The sequence below is a fragment of the Cnephaeus nilssonii genome, assembly GCF_951640355.1.
Source record: "Cnephaeus nilssonii genome assembly, chromosome: 1".
In the NCBI taxonomy this organism is placed as follows: domain Eukaryota; kingdom Metazoa; phylum Chordata; class Mammalia; order Chiroptera; family Vespertilionidae; genus Cnephaeus; species Cnephaeus nilssonii.
Window position 1 is genome coordinate 115,643,829 of NC_137072.1, and position 19,015 is coordinate 115,662,843.

General features: G+C 55.5%; 1 protein-coding gene across 7 annotated transcripts in view; it reads left to right on the plus strand.

Moving 5' to 3' along the window:
- Positions 1 to 19,015, plus strand: part of TBC1D14 (TBC1 domain family member 14) — a 79,317-nt gene that overhangs the window by 46,226 nt on the left and 14,076 nt on the right. For 6 of the 7 annotated variants that reach the window (XR_013813410.1, XR_013813411.1, XM_079768709.1 and 3 more), the window contains 5 exons: positions 11,945 to 12,063; positions 13,502 to 13,584; positions 14,972 to 15,089; positions 16,704 to 16,810; positions 17,883 to 17,963. Coding sequence is in view for 5 of the 7 variants with exons in the window: in XM_079768709.1 (XP_079624835.1) it covers positions 11,945 to 12,063; positions 13,502 to 13,584; positions 14,972 to 15,089; positions 16,704 to 16,810; positions 17,883 to 17,963 (508 nt within the window). In the remaining 2 variants the exon portion in view is untranslated. Of the gene's footprint in view, positions 1 to 5,352; positions 6,047 to 11,944; positions 12,064 to 13,501; positions 13,585 to 14,971; positions 15,090 to 16,703; positions 16,811 to 17,882; positions 17,964 to 19,015 lie in introns of those variants that run through there. The other variant, XM_079768712.1, reaches the window with a different exon arrangement.

A 19,015-nucleotide genomic window follows, 5' to 3' on the forward strand; every position in this document is an offset into this window, starting at 1 on the left:
GGTCCCAGGCCTTTCTCATGTACACACATTCCCTCCCCCGTGAATGCACTTCTGCGACGGGTCCCAGGCCTTTCTCAGGCACACACATCCCCTCCCCCGTGAATGCACTTCTGGGACGGGTCCCAGGCCTTTCTCATGTACACACATCCCCTCCCCCGTGAATGCACTTCTGGGATGGGTCCCAGGCCTTTCTCATGCACACACATTCCCTCACCCCGTGAATGAACTTCTGGGACGGGTCCCAGGCCTTTCTCATGTACACACATCCCCTCCCCCGTGAATGCACTTCTGGGACGGGTCCCAGGCCTTTCTCAGGCACACACATCCCCTCCCCCGTGAATGCACTTCTGGGACGGGTCCCAGGCCTTTCTCATGCACACACATTCCCTCCCCCGTGAATGCACTTCTGCGATGGGTCCCAGGCCTTTCTCATGTACACACATTCCCTCCCCCCGTGAATGCACTTCTGCGATGGGTCCCAGGCCTTTCTCATGTACACACATTCCCTCCCCCCGTGAATGCACTTCTGCGATGGGTCCCAGGCCTTTCTCATGTACACACATTCCCTCACCCCCGTGAATGCACTTCTGCGATGGGTCCCAGGCCTTTCTCAGGCACACACATTCCCTCCCCCGTGAATGCACTTCTGCGATGGGTCCCAGGCCTTTCTCATGTACACACATTCCCTCCCCCCGTGAATGCACTTCTGCGATGGGTCCCAGGCCTTTCTCATGTACACACATTCCCTCCCCCCGTGAATGCACTTCTGGGACGGGTCCCAGGCCTTTCTCATGTACACACATTCCCTCCCCCGTGAATGCACTTCTGCGACGGGTCCTAGGATGTGGGAGCTGTGCGCAGCCTCCCGGGTGTGGACATGCGAGGCACTCAGGAAGCTTGTGGACACAACTCGAAGACTGGATACCCTGTGCTTATTCAGAGAGGACTGTGTTCTGACCCCGTTTCTGACTGACCTTGGTGACAGTGTCCACAGTCTGGTGGCCTGTGTGTAACCTGACCCCGGAAGGTGTATTCCATGGGACGCGCTGAATGAAGGCAGCTTCCTGGGCAGACCCCGAGAGGTGGTCCTGGGGAGCTTTCACACGCTTCTGCCCTCCCCTGGGCAGTGTGTGTTCTCGAGAAAACAGCGGCAGCCCAAGGAAACTGCCCCGAGTGTCCCCTCCATGTCGTTCCCAGCGGAAGGCTGCGATTTGAGTCTTGCAGAACCTCTGCCGCACTGCGGGAGCGCCAGGGCCCCCTTCCTTGGGCCTCCCCAGGGCTCAGTGGGCACAGGCGTGGCCTTGTCTTGTGGGCACAGAGCTCAGGGCCCGGCGCTGTAGGCGCTCCCGAGGAGCCACAATCAGCAAGCGCAGGGGCCGAAACGCGTTCCCTCCTTCCCTTCCAGGTTCTTTGCTGGCCTAACGATTACGTTGACATGACACAGATCAGCAGGAGAAAAACAAATTCAATTTCGTGCATATTGGAGCCCCATAAAAATATGAGACTCAAGTGATCAAAGCGGGAGGCCTTTGTAGTGTTTAGACAAGGAAACGGTAAATTTGTGGAGAGTGGACAAGACAGAGGTGTGTGAGCTTGGGTTAGTAAATGATGAAGCAACAAGGTTTGCTTACACAGCCTCCTTGGCCCTGAGTTCCTGTCCCAGGTGATAAGGGCGCCTTCCACCTCCTGGAACAGGGAGGGCACCTCCACATGGGACATGACCGTCCTGCTCCCAGGGGGACAAAGGAGGGTTAGAGTGTCCTCCTTGTTGTACCAGCCGTCTCCCAAGTAACTTTAATTCAAAATGCTCAGTATGCCAGAGTGGCCCATTTTGGAGGGGGGGGGGGCGTATTCTGTTCCCCTTCACAAGGACTGCATAGGACTTACAAGGCTATTTCTAAATTTTCCTTTAAGTTACTTGTCGAAGTTGAGCTGAGAATATTACTTAAAAAAGCACCCTGTCAGCATGTGGAAGCACTTGGGAGGGAGTCTTCTCGGTGGCCTGGAAGCTCCGTGGTATGCCCTGAATTAATAGGTGAGGGTTTCAGGGTTCCTTGGGCTTATGCCTGAATCGGGTAGTTAACGTGGCCTTGAGGCCGTGAAGGGAAAGCTGGTTTAGGAAATGGAAATCTTAGCTCAGCAGCTTTGAATCAAGGAAGTTGACAGTGAGAGGCTCTGAATCCATCGGCACATTGCCTTCCCTCTCTGTGGTTGCATCTCCGCCTGCGTCCATCTCTTAAGGACAGTTGTGGTATTTTGGGCCGACCCAGATAATCCAGGACACTCTCCCTGGCTCAGGGTCCAGTATGTTCATCACATCTGTGAAGTCCTTTCTGCCACGTGCGGTGACAGTCACGGGCCCCGAGATGACTACATGGCACATTTGGGGTCCGTCGTTCCCTTGTAGTAAAAGTTACGCTGTCATCACAGGGTATAAGGTAGAGTTAAAGCTGGGTAAAGGTGCTCAGTTCTGAAGTACATGGTGGTAGCTTGCAGGTGACAGCCTGCCAGAAGAGAGAGCAGTGTGCTTGGGCACGCGTCCCTTAATGCACATTTAGCACATGCTTGACGCCTCTCATTTAAGTTGAGTGAGCCTGTGGGCTCAGGTGGGTGAGGTGTAGAGTGTGTGGCACTAGGCGGTGGGAGGAGGCATGGAAGGCCGAGAACCTGCGCCTCTGTGAGCTTCTCAGTGTTAGCCCTCTTCTGCCCGCAGAAACCGTCTCCTGAAAGCCACAGTGACTCCAGCCTGGGTCCGCTGCTTCCTGGGACCCTTGGGAACCTCAGAGGTTCCCCTCGGTCCCAGGATGGCGCACCTGTGCAGGGCAGTAATTAGTGCTGGCCTGTGAGTGCCTCGGGGCAGTGACCGTGTTCATCTTTATTCCTAGGGCCAAGCACATAAGTGCAGGAAGGAAGGATGGGAGGGTGGGAGGAAGGGAGAGAGGGAGGGAACATTATTGCATCCACCAGTCCTGAGTGGCTGCAGTGTGCCGTGTTCTTAACAGCCTCCAGTTGTGAGAAGGCCACTGAGGTCCCGCTCTGGAGGTTTTAGGGTCTCTTGAGGGAAAGAACTGTTAATCAGGTAGCCGTGTAGTTACAAGTTTGCCTAAGTGCTCTGAGAGCACCCCCGATGCCTGGTCAGAAGCACAGGGCCCTGCTCAGCCGGGCAGGGGTTTCTGTGGGTTGGTATTTGAGATGAGATCCAAAGGCCAGCCGCCTTCTAGTGTCCGCTCCTCGTGAAGGAAAACCTCAAATCTACAGAAGGGTTCAAAAATGACTTATTGAACACCACATCTGTGCCCCTCATCAGGTTGTTGACATTTTGCCTTATTCATTTTATTGTGCCTCTTTCTACTTTAAAAAAAAATGGAACCTTTGGGAAGTAAATTACAGATCCCATGGCATCTTACCCCTAAATATGTCAGCTCACAGCTCTTCAGAGTCAAGCCTTCCCCCTGCGTCACCCTGAAGCCGTCAGCACGCTGAGAATGCTCCGGGAGGCCGCAGTAGCCTCCGGCCGCGCATGGTCACACCCCTTCCCAGGCGCCCTAGTACTAGTCCCTGCAGTCTCTCAATGGAAAACAGTTCTTTTACCATTTTTAAACCGACATTTACCTTTTTTGAAAAATTACCATGGGTCAAGGATTCATTTAACACATCTAGGAGATGAGTAAGATGGTAACAGTAATAACAAAGGTATTTGAGAAACTAGGTGTTTATAGGCATAAAAACAAAGAAGAATTGGAATAAGATTGCTAGGCTAGCTTTAAATCAACAAACACACCAGTGCGGATAAGAAAACATGGTCTTTGGAGTTTTCTATGGGACATAAACCCACAATAACATGCCACTTCACAGTCCCTGGGCGCACGTGCTCCTCGAGAATTAAGCAAGCTGCAGGCAGGATGTCCAGCATGCCCAGGTGTGAGCTGGAAGGTCACCAGCCCTCCGCTCTCCTTTTGTCTTATCTCCACATTGTGAATAATATTTCTTCACGAGGTTTTCTTTAATCTTCCCAGCCAGAATCAACCTCTCCACTTACATCCCACTGCTTTTTAAAAGGGCTTTCTTGGAGGATTACTGTACCAGAGGATCACTCATTGTACGCGTTCAGTGATTTTTCACGCATTTATGCAGTTACGCCAACGTCTGCAGGCCAGTTTTAGAGGACTTGCATCTGGAAAATGCTCCCTCTGCCTGTCTGCAGTGGCTCTCCACTCCCACCTGCAGCTCCAGGCAAACACTAAGGTGCTGTATCGCTAGAGACCTGCCTTTTTAAGAAATTCCGTTGTCGCCGAAACCGGTTTGGCTCAGTGGATAGAGCGTCGGCCTGCGGACTCAAGGGTCCCGGGTTCGATTCTGGTCAAGGGCATGTACCTTGGTTGCGGGCACATCCCCAGTAGTGAGTGTGCAGGAGGCAGCTGGTTGATGTTTCTCTCTCATCGATGTTTCTGGCTCTCTATCCCTCTCCCTTCCTCTCTGTAAAAAATCAATAAAATATATTAAAAAAAAAAAAAAAGAAATTCCGTCGTCTGCCTGGCATCTCCGCTGAGCTTGTCTGCGGCCCCCCAGCCAGCGGTGTGAGGCGAAGCGATCCGTCCTCTCACTCAGAGCCGTTTACCCATCCTCCCGTCGGCGCTGCGTTGTCTTGGTGGTGGCCTGTTATGGATAGTGCTTCTATGGTCACTTGCACGCTAGTCTTTCTGTGGGTGTCTATCTTACTTCTCTTGGGTAGGAGGGAGTGTGGCAGGTTCATACTGAACTAGACAAGGAAGTGCCACTCTTTTCCAAAATGGCTCCAGCTGCCAGTGACGTGGGACAATTCCAGTTTCTCCACATACGTGCCACCACCGGTCATTGTCTGTCTGTCAGAGCCTGGTGCACATCACAGGCGTCATCTGGCTGAAGAGGTTCTGGTGGTGGTTGTGATGCTACTTATCCAGCAACCAGCTGGGGTGGCCTGGCACCACGTCCCGGGACTGGTGATTTCCATCACAGGACGGTCTTGTGTCTCTCGGACCCAGTGTGTCCAGTTCTGGGACAGTGGATCCACAGGCGGACCAGAAATAACTTTGAGCCTATGCAGACTTTAAACAGTTTTAAAAATAAATAAATTATATATATTTATTGATTTCAGAGAGGAAGGGAGAGGGAGAGAGAGAAATATCAATGATGAGAGAGAATCATTGATCAGCTGCCTCCTGCACACCCCCTACCGGGGATCTAGCCCGCAACCCAGGCATCTGCCCTTGACCAGAATCAAGCCAGTGACCCTTCGGTCCGCAGGCCGACGCTCTATCCACTGAGCCAAGCCGGCTAGGGCAAGTTTTTTTAATGGAAGTGTAACTAACTAACAGTGGGAAGCTCTCGTCTGAAGTGTAGTGTTTAATGAGTGTTGACGAGCAGTCACGGGCCATGTTTCTAGCAGTGTGTGTTTCTGTGTGTTGTCCCTGGCGTTTTGGTTGAACTAATCTTACTGTGGAAAACATACGAACCACGGAATAAAAACTGCTCAGAACCGCCGCACTGCGCAGTGGCTCCAGTGTGTACATTTTCTGTGCAGTTCCTCTTGGTAATGCACAGCCCTCATTTAAAAAGTCCTACGAAGCAGCTTCGCTGGGGGCTGGGTGCTGGCTGCTTCCCCTTGAGAGCGTCCGTGCTCCTGCGATGTCTCCGCTGAGGGTGCAGCTGAAGGCGCGGCTGTGAGCAGCTAGGCCCGGGTTGGACGGGCTGAGCGTCCCCCTGCACCCGCCTGTCAGGTGCCCTGAGGGCTCCGTGCCACCTTCCCCAGCTGGCGGGACCTGGGGGAGCCCGGGGTCTACCCGCCTGCGCGCCGCCCCCCAGCGCCCAGGGTCCCCACCAGCCAGGCCTGACGCGCCGAAACGGAGCGCGCGGATCAGCTGCGCCGCATCTGCGCGCGATTGATCGGCCTGCCGCCCCCGCCCGCTGCGCCGGAGCCGGAGCCGCCGCCCGAGGTCCCGCCGGAGCCCCGCTCGCTCTCGGGCATGGAGCCGCCGGCCGCGCGCCTCTGAGCCCCGCGGCGTTCATGGTGAGTGGGGCCGGGCGCCCGCGCCCCTCCGAGGCCTGCCCGCCTGTCCTCGGCCTGAGGCTCCGACGTGGGTGCGCCCGTGTGCATGTGTCACATTCATCTGTTCCTCCCATGAAGCCTGCATGGGCCGGCGCTGCGCCTCCCTCCTCCCTCCATGCTTTGTGTCTGTGCTTCCATATGATTTTCTGGCAGGGCTCCGTTTCCATGGGTGTAGCGAGAGACTCCAAGAGAACCAGTGATGTGTCCTAATTCTTACCACCCCAAGTGGGATTGCATCCTGGTTTCAGATTCAGGTCAGTCACGGCCAGGCATCTCTTAGAGGCCAGGATGGCCTTGCCTGTGATCCTGGGGAGGCCTCTGTATGGACATCAGCCTGCACCCGGTTTGCTCTGGGTCCGAGTAAGGTGGTCAGATGGTAACAGCAGCCAGGCTTGTGACAGCCCACAGATCAGTTTGAGTACATGCACTCCACCAGTCCACATAGTAACTTTGGGTTCTAGATGTTTAGTAAGGAATATGACCGTTTAAAAAGGTCTCCTGTGGTTTCCCAAATGCCAACACTCCCAGTAACTTAGAGAATGCTTTCTGGGAAAATACTGCGTGGTGAGTAGATAAAAGAATTAAAGTATGAGGAACCCTTGGGTTCCTGCTTAGTGGGAGATCAAGCCTCGGTGGTCACCAGCACCGTCTTGGAAAGCTGAGCATTTGTGAGACTGCACAGGCCACCCTTCCCACCCAAAATGACAAAACAAAACAGGTCTCATGCCAGATCTAAAACAATGCGGCCCCCCCCACCCCCAATTGCTTGTTACAAATGGCAGAGTGAGATCAGCTGTAGTGTTCCGGGACTTTACCACAATCTGTTAAGTATCCTGAAGGGGAAATACTGTGAAAAGTAAGTTTGGCCCAATGGGTGTGGCTCAGTGGTTGGGCATCAACCTGTGAACCAGGAGGTCACGGTTCGATTCCCCGTCAGGGCACAGGCCCTGGTTGCAGGCTCGATCCCCAGTAGGGGGCATGCAGTAAGCAGCCGATTAATGATTGTCTCTCATCTTTGATGTTTCTGTCTCTCCCTCTCCCTCTCCCTTCCTCTCTGAAATCAATAAAAATGTATATGTGTTAAAGTACTTTTGTAGTAATGCACTGACAGCAGTACTCCTGTCATTGTCTGGACACCTGCTGTGCTCTGTGTCCATGTAATTCATTCTCACTTAATCTTCCATTTAATAATGGAGGGAACAGGTGAAGGGATGTGCTCAAGGTCAGGCTGCGGGTGGCGCTGATCCCACTGGGAGGTGATGGTTCAGACCCAGGCCTGCTGCTCCTCCGCCCACCCACCCACCCACCCACCCACCCAAGCTCCCCTGCAGGCTGCCTGGGCCCTGGGCCTGTGCAGAGCTGGGGCTGTGCTGTCACTGGCGTCGGTTCACGTCGGTCTTTAATGGGTTCCGCATGCGGCGACCCGCCGTGCTTTATTGCAGACGTACCTCCAGAGCCCTCGTAATGATTGTAAAAGGCGAATCTTGATACTGGATACAGTTGAGTCAGACTTAAACACAGGTTTTGACTGCTGAGCCTTGCTGCTTCTAGCTCAGGTAGCTTTCCCAGAAGCCAGAGCGCTTCTGGCCAGGAGGCAGCATAATGGGCCATCTTTACAGCACTCCACAGCTCAGCGAGTCGCATTGACGACCCCTCTAGTCATCCTGCCAGGAACACGTTCATGTTCATCCTGCCAGGAACGGAACACCATCCTGTTCCGTTCATCGTTTGAGAATCTTGATCCTTTGTTCTCTTAAAGCAAATGTTCACGGAGGTAGGCTTTATTTCTTTTCTTTTTTAACTGGCAAAGTATGCACTTCATACAGGAGCCCCGTGTCCTTGTCCTGCCTTTCACACTGCTCGGCTCACACACGTGCTGTAGACACGCCCTGTGGACCCCACCGTGGGTGCAGTGACGGGCTCACCACGCCCCACAGTGGACTTCCTGGCGCTGCGGCCGGCCCCGCTCTCGCCTGCTCTCCGTGTTCACCAGCTCTAGGTGGCTGGTGGTTGAGCCCTCAGAATTCAGAGCAAAACAGCTTTGACTCGGCTCCGTGCTCCGTTTCAGTGCTCATGCTCCCCGTGGGTAAGCCCACTCGCGTGCACCTCTAGGCTGCTGCTTGGGCTGTTGGGATTCCTGTCCTTCGTGCCCGGGCCTCCCTGTCCTCGGTCCGCTCAGATGGCCCTGTATGAGCTGCTTTCCTGTTCCCCAGTCACGGACACCCTGTCCTCGGGGCCCCCGCGGCACGGGACTTACTCCCTCCCGGCAGTTTCCATGGTCTGCCCTGGCCGCCCAGCCTCTGCTGGCGTCTTACTTGCCCCTACTAGAGTGAGCCATTGCAGGCTGGGCCCTGTGGCCCCTCACAAATACGGCCCTTCCCGCCTTCCCCTGACGGCTAACCCTGTTCCGCTCCTGGCCCTGTGTGGAGGGAGGCCCTGCTCATTTGCCCCTGCCAGCTGCTCCCCCCTCACCCGGCCCCGTCAGCTGCAGCACATTTGGTTTGCTGTCGTCTCATTGGTGTGGGCCTTGTGTTCCCAGCAGGGTACTTGATGAGCCACTCAGGGCAGGGACTTGACTTACTATGCTTCTAAATTAGTGGCCTGCAAACCTTCCCGATGTGACACCCTCCACCCCAGCCCTGTTAGACAGTTAGACTCGGCACACGGTAAAACTGGGTTTAGAACGGAAGCAAACTGGCCTTACCGTGTGCACTCCGATGCTTTTTATTGTTAGATTTAAAAAATGCTGGCGTGACCACTTGAGCTGACGGCCACTAGGCTTTGAAGAGCCCTGCTCTACATTCCTTCTGAGCAGGCGATGGAGCCCCGTGCCGTCCGTCGCTTGAATGGGCGGTTTGTACTGATGAGCTCGCAGGGCTGCTGATGAGCACAACAATGAAGGGCCTTGTCACTGGTTTACACCCAGAGACTTCAAAACAGGATCCCAGAAGGGTCCCAAGGAGAGAAGGAACTTGGGAATGATCAGCTGGGCTGAGGCGGGTTCTGCCCTGACACTTGCCCGCACACGTGTGGCGTGTGTCATCTCAGCATCACAGGAGTCCTCGCGGCTGCTGTCGTTTTATATGAGGAAACCGACGCTGAGCCGGAAGCAAAGCAAGATGATTTGCCTGAGGTCAGACCAGGGCTGAGAGCGAAGTCCCTTTGCTTCCAAGGCCCTCGCTCTTGCCACATCCCGTGCTGACCCCAACATCATAACCCGCAACTGGAAGTTGTTTTTCCAGAGACTTCTTGTTTGCCACTGCACCCACCCCCGCCCCCAGCATACCCGCAAGGATCCGTGGAACCCGCTTTGTCGTTGCCGAGGTGGGCCGTCTGGTTTGGAGCGGGAGCTCACTGTTGACCTCTAGGTGGCTGTGGGAGAACTGGGTTTGGAGCAGGACCCGCAGCCACTTCCGGCGCCATTCCTGTTGTGAAGTGCTGCTTCCAGGCTGGAAGGCTGTCCCCGGCATTTCAGTGTGGGCAGGGGCCAGGCCTCTGCTTTTGTTTGCTCTCTAATCTAATCATGTAGTGCTCTGTGATTGCGACGTGAGCTTTGCCCTGCATGCGCCCTGAGTTCAGCAGTGCAGGTGTCCGTCAGTTGCAAAGCTTTTGCAGACTGAGTGTGAGGACTGCGTCCCCTGGACCCTGCCTGTGAGTGGCGGCAGGAGTTCCGGAGCGGGGCCGTTGCTGAGAAACGTGGCTGCAGAGCCAGAAGGCTAGCGGCTGATCCCAGCTCCCTCAGGAGTCAGGGCCGCTCCCGGCCTCCACCTCCCCATGTGGGGCCTGGGACCGTGCGGCTCCCCCTCAGGGGGCTCGCGGGAAGGGGAAACGCCGTGCCTGTGAAGCCCTTGACGAGCTCCTTAACCTCAGCTGCCATTGCTGCTTGTTAGTAACAGAGCCCCAGAGCTCTAACCTGGGAGACCTGGTTGTGTTGGGCAGGAGGCAAGGCCTTTAATTCACTTACTCCTCCTCCCTGGGTGCTGTTTGCAGGGCTCCTTGATTGGGGTCTGGCCCCGGAGCATCTTTCCTGCTGCACACGGTTGTCAGGTCCGAGGGGAAGAAGGGTCGTGGCACCCAGCGACCAGGCCAGCACTTCCCTGCGCCAGAGGCTGTGCTCACGGCCTCAGGAGCCTCCCCGGTCCTGTCCTGCAGGCCCCGCCCCCCGCTGGCTGGGTCCTTGAGGGCAGGTCAGCTGCCATATCTGTAAAATGGGCTCACACTTGCCAGGGAGCTTGTTACGGACATAAAGCGAGACGACGTGTGACGCACACAAGAGCAAATGGAAACGGGCGTCCAGTTCTGGGACAGCCCGCTTCCGGGCTGACTCCTTGGGCCTGGCGTAGAGTTCACTAGACCAGGGTCAGCCGAGCAGCAGCACCTAGTGGGGCATTCGTGACTAACCCTTGTTGAAAGGCGGCATGCCTCCGACTCATTCTCAGCACGCAGCTTTGGGCGCGTTTCCTGTAAGATCCCAGGTTTTGACCCCAGACGCCAGGTTTGCAGCTTCCCGGAGCCAGTGCTGTTAGGTGGCAGTGGAGCGCCTGGCACACTAGGTGCTGGGATGTTAGACTTGGTGGCCAAGGGCGTCGGTTGTCTCGATTTTTGCTAAGTGGTATTTTAATGGGACCCTTTAAGTCAGGGTAGGGAGTGTTAAGGCATCCAGACTTGTACATCCAGATGTACAGAAACTCCCACCACCTGCTTCGGGGCGACACCCTGGCGTAGCCTGCACATTTAGGGGAGATCGCTTCCCCTTTGCACTTGAGGAGTCTCTGTAGGCTTTCCTGGCTGAGAGTAATTGCTTGCCGAATAATTTTGCCAGAAGCACCCCTCTTGGCAGCTGGTGTCAATAAAACTCATTTAGCAGTTAATCACTTTCCACTCAGGACACTGCTTCTGTTGTCGAAATGGTGGTTTCAGTCCAGGCTAAGTGCGCGTCTGGGTGTCCTGCTTTCCCAGCTAGATTGTCCTCTCCTGAGGGAGGGTCCCAAGAGCCTGTCCCTCACAGGCAGCAGGAGAAGAGTGGGGGTTTTGTGTTTCTTTTGTTTGTTTGGTTTTTTGCAGAGGGCTAAGGCTACACACACACACACACGCACACACACGCACACACACGCACACAGATTCAGAAGCTGGACTCCGGCGCCAACGTGCCTGGCTCCCCTGAACTCCTCCGGTTGGGTGTGTGGAACGTGGGTCACCAGGTGCGGCTGAGCCTTCGTGACCCGGCAGCGTGGGGGCTGCGCTCAGATTCCCGGGGCATGGCAGTTCCCTGTGTAGCAGCTCGCAGTGACGGCTTCGTACGACGTTAAAGATTTATTTTTTTGATGTTTCTGGTTTAAGAAAATGAAAGAGCTTTATTTATGCAAAAGATTTTAACCTGTTCCTCATTTCAGGAAATATTTAATCAGCTAATAAATGTGCATCCAATGCCATGGGGTGGAAGGAAGTGGTTAGAAATTTAGGGTATGGAGGAGGCCGGAGGTCAGGCGGGTGCTGGAACTGGCCGTGGGTCTGCTCTGGGATTTGCAGTGGCCACTGTGATAACCAGTGAAAACCCACAGGAGATGCCGAGGAGACGGGAGACGATGCTCGTGGGCCTCGGGAAGGGCAGCTGGGGCGAGGTCCGGGGACTCCTCACCAGTGTGGGCACCCACTGTCCTCATGCCACTCAGCGGCGCAGGAGCTGCCGAGCTGCAGGCGCCTTGCTTTGGCGGGCCTTCCTTCCGCTCAGCAAGCAGTGTGTTCGGCACACCATCGCAGAGTCAGCCTGCAGGGCGGCAGCCCAACACGCTCTTGCTTCCCCAAGGCGGCGTCCTGTTGAGCTGGCAGGCCCACGTAACCCTGGTTTCTTTGTCCCAGGAATATGAAGACCAGGCTGGACGAGCTAGCAGGCCACCCTCCCCAAAGCAGAATGTGAGGAAGAATCTTGACTTCGAGCCGCTCTCCACCACCGCACTCATCCTGGAGGACAGACCCGCGTGAGTCCCAGCAAGAGTCTGGGTGTTGGCTTTAGTGGATAGGAACACCTCGCTCATCAGTCACCTTTCCATTCGAAGGGAACTAGGGACACAGAGGGAAGAAGAGTGAGCCATAGCCCTCATTAAAATGCCCTCTTCCACCCTGGCCAGCGTGGCTCAGTGGTTAGAGTGTCGGACCGTGCGCCAAAGGGTGTCACGGGTTCGGTTCCTGGTCAAGGGCACATACCAGGGTTGCAGGTTCCATCCCCTGCCATGTAGAGCATGTGTGGGAGGCAACCAATCGATGTGTCTCTCACATTGATGTTTCTCTCTCTCTCTCTTTCCCTCTCCCCCATCTCCCCCCACCCCTCCCTTCCATTCGTTCTAAAAAAAGGCAATGGAAAAAATATCCTCAGGTGAGGATGAGCAACAACAAAAAATGCCGAGTTCCTCTTCATTTCCTGTGTTATTAACGTGTATCCTAGGGGTAGTAAGTGGCTAGTTTGGAAAGCCGTCCTCTAACCTACAAGCGTGCCTAGGACTTTCCTTTCAGGTGGCGTTTTCCTTTAACTCGCATTTATGAGTACGTAAGTAGCGATGGTAAATTGTAGGCTGGCTGTAACCGCCCGAAACACCAGCAGTGTCCTGGAAGTGGAGTCTGGGGGCAGCCGGTCCTGCGGAGCGTTGCCTGGACCAGTGCTGGGTCGTTCGGGACCCGCGGGAGCTGCTGGCCCCAGCACCCCTCCTCTGGTGGCCATCTGTTTGATGGACTGTCCATTTCTGAAGGAGAACGTGTGTTTTATTTTTTCAAACAGGATTCGTACTTGCTCAGAACTGTGGTAGACATTTGTATACACGCCGATGAGCCACATAGCCAGTGTGAAACTTGCACACTTACAAACCGGCCAGACAATGTGTTCACACATGTACACACAGTATGTTGTTAGGGTCCCTCCTTCACGGACAAGTGTCGACGGTTATTAGTGTATTGTGGTCAGATCAAAGTTTCTTTGAACTAAAGTGAAAAACACCAAAAGGTTAAGTGTTTATCTCTTGGAATGATGGGTAATTGTTACCTTCTTCTTTTTTTATACTTCACATTTTTTACCATGAGCTCATTTTACTTGTGTAAGGAAATATTTTTAGATTATGAAAGAGCTGTGTCTTTGTCATCTTAACGTGTTTAGTTTTGTTTTTTGAGCTTTTTTAAAAATTTATTTTTTACTAGTAATGCTTCAAGTTTTGTTTCTCAAAGAATTTTATTTGATACTAGAGGCCTGATGCACGAAATTCGTGCAAGGGGCCCGGCCCTCGTGGCCCTGGCTGCCTCGTGGCCCCGCCCACTGGTCTTTCTGGAAGGTCATGCCAGAAGGTTGTTCCGCCGTCCGGTCTAATTAGCATATTAGCTCTTTATCATATAGGATTCATAATGGTGGAAAATCATTTACTTTCTATCAAGAAATCTCCCGGCGAAGCCAGCTGAAGAAGCTCAGAAGCACAGGCAGCAGTATGAAGAAATGGTGGTCCAGGCCAAAAAGCGAGGTAAGGGGCCCCGCATGTTCGGGTGCGTAAGGCAGCACAGGACTCTGTGTCTGGATATTTCCTTCTTCCTGTCTGGGGCCCTTGAACCTGAACTGTGGTGAAGGCTTTAGTATTTTGAAATTTATAATTTTCCACAAAAGTGTGTGCTTCTACTCATGTCATTCCTGCTAGCTTTACTCAAGGTGTTAGCACTTCGAGTTTACACCAGGAGAGAGACGGTCTAGGGTGAGAGTATGGTCTGGGGAAAGCCTCGCCAGCAGTGAGGGCCAAAGCTCTCTCTCTCTCTGGGCTCAGTTTCCTTCTTTATTTATTTTAAATATATTTTTATTGATTTCAGAGAGGAAGGAAGCAGAGAGAGAGAAACATCAGTGATGAGAGAGAATCATCGATAGGCTGCGTCTTGCACGCCCCCCAGTGTGGATCGAGCCCACAACCCGGGCATGTGCCCTGACCGGGAATCGAACCCTGACCTCCTGGCTCAACCACGGAGCCGTGCTGGCCGGGCGAGTTTCCTTTTTTACAAGATGGGGTAGGATTTGGTAAAATGCCTTGCAACATCCTACAACTCTAGGATGTTTAAACAAATATATGTGATTAACATAATGTGGTCTATACACACAATGGCCTATTACTCAGCCTTAAAAAGTAAGGAAGTTCTGGAACATGCCTCAACACGGGTGAACCTTGAGGATTCATGCTTAGTGGAATAAGCCAGTCAAGAAGACAACACTGTGATTCCTCTTCTATGGGATCCTCAGAGTAGGCAGAATCATAGAGGCGGGAGAATGGTGATTGCAGGGACTGGGCGGGTGGAGGGAATGCGGAGGAGTTAGAGTTTAATTGGTGCCGAGTTTCAGTTTGGGAAGCTGAGAACATTATGGAGATGATGTTGGTGATGGCTGGGTAATGATGTGAATGTGCTTAATGCCACTAATTGTATACTTAAAATCGTTAACACAGTAAATTTTATGTTTTGTGTCTTTTACTACAATAAAAAACACAAAAGGAATATGTAAATTAAATGCACGTTGCTTCCCAGGCTGCTATTGGGCTCCAGGCTGTGGTGGGAAGGGCCTGGGCGGGAGCTCACGGGCGCCTCTGGGGCTGCAGTGAGCTGTCCTTTGATTGAGGTGGAAGTTTCCTGAGTTGGCCTCCTTTGTGAGAATTGACCGCGTTTCACTCGTGTGCTTTCCTGTATGTGTGTTACACCTTAAAAGCGGACTAGAAGACGGGGACACCGTGCCTCTGAGCTGCCCACGGTGGGACGGGGTGGGTTGCACGGCCTCTGTCAGTGCCGCTCTGGGGTCTTTGCTGCGTGACTAAGTCACCACCTGACATGGTGGCTGCCAGTGAGCGGAGCTTTTCCTCTTCTCCATGTGATTCCCAGAGCTGAAGGAAGCCCAGCGGAGGAAGAAGCAGCTGGAAGAAAGATGCCGGCAGGAAGAAAGCATCGGGAATGCTGTCCTGACGTGGAATAATGAGATTTTGCCTAACTGGGAAACCATGTAAGCTGGGGCGGGGCGCCGCGAGCTGTATCATTCCGTCTGGGGTCTAGGGAGGGCGGCACTCCTGTCGGTCAGAGCACTGCCTTTGGTGGAAGGACGAGCTCAGGCCTGTTGTCCCCCGTCCTCCTTCCAGAGGGACCAGCAGCCGAGGGGCCTCTAAGGCCCAGGTCTGGGTCATTTCCCCACGTGAGATTCAGTGACGTTGACCTCCCTTTCTCGGTAGCCCACCTTTGACCTCTCCTGCACTTGGGTGGAGCTCTCTCATCGGGGAGCCTCAGGGCCTTTGCGGGTCCATTCCCTCTGCCTGGCGTGCTCTTGCCCTGTAACTCCCTCCAGCTCGCTGTTGTATGCAGCCCAGTCTCCCGTGGGGAAGCCCTTCCTGGCCAGGGGCTGGAGGAGACGCCCCTGGATGCACTGCTGTCGTCCTCTGTCTGAGGGTAGGGACTGGCTCTTCTCTGATGACAGCCCCGTGGCAGTCCGGCAGCTGCTGTCATCTTTACGTCTGTGGGACAGCTGCGGACAGTTCTTCCTGTGGTCCAGGGTGGGGAGGGGCTCCCCTCATCACCAGGAGTTGCAGGCAGCTTGGGGGCCAGTTTCTCTTCTCCTGTCGCTTTCAGCCCGCGCCCTATGTCGGGATGTGGGGGACTCACTCCTGGCACTTACCCGAGTGTCATCTGTCTCATTGGGGGTCAGACAGCCGGTGCGGATGCGCCCTAGGAGAACCAGCGTTTCCCAGAGCCTGCTTTTCCAGGCGGGGCCTTTACGAGGCTGGGCACCAGGAAACGCTTTTTTCTCAAATGGGACCCGGTGACAGAGTGAGGTCCGCAGGGCCCTGGGGCTGTCTCCCTCGGTGGCTGAGCACCCTCCCTGGTCCATCCCGCACTGACGGTGTGTGATGTGCGAGGCCCGCACTCGGCACTGCCTGGGACGCAGCCGCTAGGGGCCAGGCACGGGGCCGGGTGTCAGTGCATCGTCCCGCTGATCTCCACGGCGGCCCTTCACGGGCTTCCCTCATGCGGTGCTGGAGAGAAGGCCTTTGCTCGGGGTTGCACAGGGAAGCGTGCAGTTGGGGTGCAGACCTGTTCTGCAGCCGCGGCCCGTGCTCTCCCGCTGGGCTGCGTTGAGCACCAGGGGAGTGTTGGCACTTCGGCCCGTGTGCGGGCTGGAGCCACTGTGCGCGGAGGGCCTCAGTGCCTGAGCAGTGGAGAGCGTGCTGAGTTAGCAGAGGGCTCTGCCCTTGGAGCCTGGCAGCTGTCCCCCGTGTGCCACCTGCCCTGCGCCTGCAGCTCCGCAGCAGTCCTGCCCCCCCCACCGGCCCGACCCCCCGCCCCCCCGCCCAGCTATCGGCCGTCCTGCAGGTTCAGCTCCGGATAGTGCCGAGCCCTCTGGTTGGTGCTGCCGCTCCCCGCGTGCAGTGCCCTGGGCGTACCCGCCACAGCATTGCCCGGTGGAGAGCCGCACTGACCTCCTGGCCTCTGGACACCGGACCTAAGCCCTGAGGCAGGGCTGTGACATACCTGTGTATCCCCTGTCCTGTGGTTGGGGGAGGCACACAGGTGGCAGAGGTTTCTTCCCGGAGAACAGCCACATAAACGGGGCTTCCTCTCTGTGCAGGTGGTGCTCTAGGAAAGTCCGGGACCTGTGGTGGCAGGGGATCCCTCCCAGTGTGAGAGGCAAAGTCTGGAGCTTAGCCATTGGCAACGAGTTAAACATCACCCACGGTGAGTGCTTGCACTGGTAGGCTCGCGGAATTGCCCCCCCTGCCCCCCCCCCCGCCCCCGGCCAGGTCCTGTGGCTTCTCCTGTCCCTCTGCCCTGCTGTCAGGAGAAAGGACACATTGCCGGGGAGCCGTGAGGGCCAGGTGACTGTCCTCCAGGAGGCCTCACCACCTCTGAGAACCGGCCTGCTCGCAGCGTGCGGCAGGGCACGTGGTTTCGCTGGGAGGTGCGGTTGCCTCTGGGTACGGCTGTTTGGGTGGCATTTTTCCCAGGCAGCGGATATGTAAGCACCTCTAGAGGGACCGCATGCTGCACCCACCGGGGTGTTGAGGTGCTGGTGGCGTCAGAGTAGAGGGGAGGGGAGACCGGACTCGCCTTTCCTCGGGCTGGCCGGCTGCCTTGCCACGTGCGTCCGCTCAGTGTGCGTGTGCCTCTCCTCCGCGCTCCCTCCACTCCGTGCCCAGCACCGTGCGCCCCGTGAGACAGGCCAGGGGCTCGCAGACTCGCAGTTCAGCGCCTAATAACTGGTACTTGTTCCTCTTTCCTCCCTGTCCCCTCCTCTCCTTCATGTCATCTGTACCGGTGAATGCCCGTGGAGTTGCTGGTAGCGATGGAAGGCCCTTGAGTTTAGGGCGGATTGGTTTGTGTCCGCTCTGTGACCTGGGCTCCTGTTATGTTGTTCTTACCTTGGGAGGCGTCGTCCGCCCTCGGTTGCAGCCTGAGTAACGCCAGCTGGGCGGGCGGGGCGGTCACTGGCGTTGGGTGGAGGTGACTTCCTCAAAGCTCCATCTTTGGCTAATCCGTACCCGCCACAAGTTGACCATCTTACGCCAAAGAGCTCACCGATAGTACAAGTGATGGGCCCACAAACCAGACAGCCGTGCGTGGGTGGCCGTACAGCAGAAGTCAACACCCCGCACTGCGGCGTGTGTGGTCTGTCTTTGTAAATGGTGGCTGGTGTCTTTAACAGTAGAAGACCTTCAGTGTGTAGTTGACCTTGAGGCAGTGGTGTGTCCCTGGCGTTTCTGAGGAGCCGTGCGCGTGTGCCCACGCTCACCCGAGGCCTCTCTCGCAGAGCTCTTCCACATCTGCCTCGCCCGAGCCAAGGAGAGGTGGCGGTGCTTCAGCGCGGGCGGCCCCGACGTGGACAGTGAAGGTACGTGGGGCGCGGGCTGGCGGCGGCTCGGTCAGCGGGGCACTGCTCCACCCGACAAAGAGAGGTCGCTTCTCCGAGGGGGTGCGTGGTGCGAGCTTACAAACAGCTGCCTGGAAAAGGGCGGTGTTGTTTTTAAACGTTTTCCTTGATTTAGAGAGAGAGAGAGAGAGAGAGAGAGAGAGAGAGAGAGAGAGATTGGTTGCTTCCCATACACGCTCCACGGGGGATTGAACCCGACCCCGACCCGCATCCCGGACCCTCCCTACGCTATCCACACTAGCCCTGCCATGCCGTCTGACTCTCTCACGCCCATGCTTCTTTTTGGTGTGTGGATAACGCCCCAACCACCTGAGCTGCAGGGCTGGGGCTGGAAAAGGGGTTTTTCAGAGCAAACAAGGTAAAGAAGAAGTTCTCATAAGAAAGAAAACGCTCCTGGTCCGGAGAGGCGGTAACCCCGCGCTTCCCTCGTTCCCATTCACGAGGCGGCAGCCTGGAACCCGGGCAGCATGCGAGCTGCTTGAAGACGGGGCACTGCGTGTTCGCTGGGTCACACTGAGCGTCTCCCCCGCACAGAATGACGCTTCTGTCGGTTCCGTGGTGTCTCTCTTACTGACCTTTTATACCATCTAGGTCAGTGATGGCGAACCTCTGACACGCGTGTCAGTGCCATTTCTGATGACACGCGGCCGCTGAGGCGGCCGCATGCCGAGGATGAAACATTTATGTTATTTAAACTATAAATATCGTGAAATAATGTTTTTTCCTCAAAGGGACACACTACCCGAGTTATGCTCAGTTTTTTGGCGAAGTTTGAAACACCAAGCTCAAAAGGTTGCCCATCACTGATCTAGGTGATATTAAAAAGAACAGAAACCAAGTTATCCCTGAATATTGGTTAGAAATGGCACACGAGTGTCACTGCCACCCCCATGGATTCTGCGTTCTCCCAGGGCGTGCTAGGCCAGACCGCGGTTCCCAGTGCTCTCTGCCTGGGTGAGTGTGTGCTCGCCGCTTCCCCTGATTGCCGACGGAAGGCGGTGTCACGTGAGGCT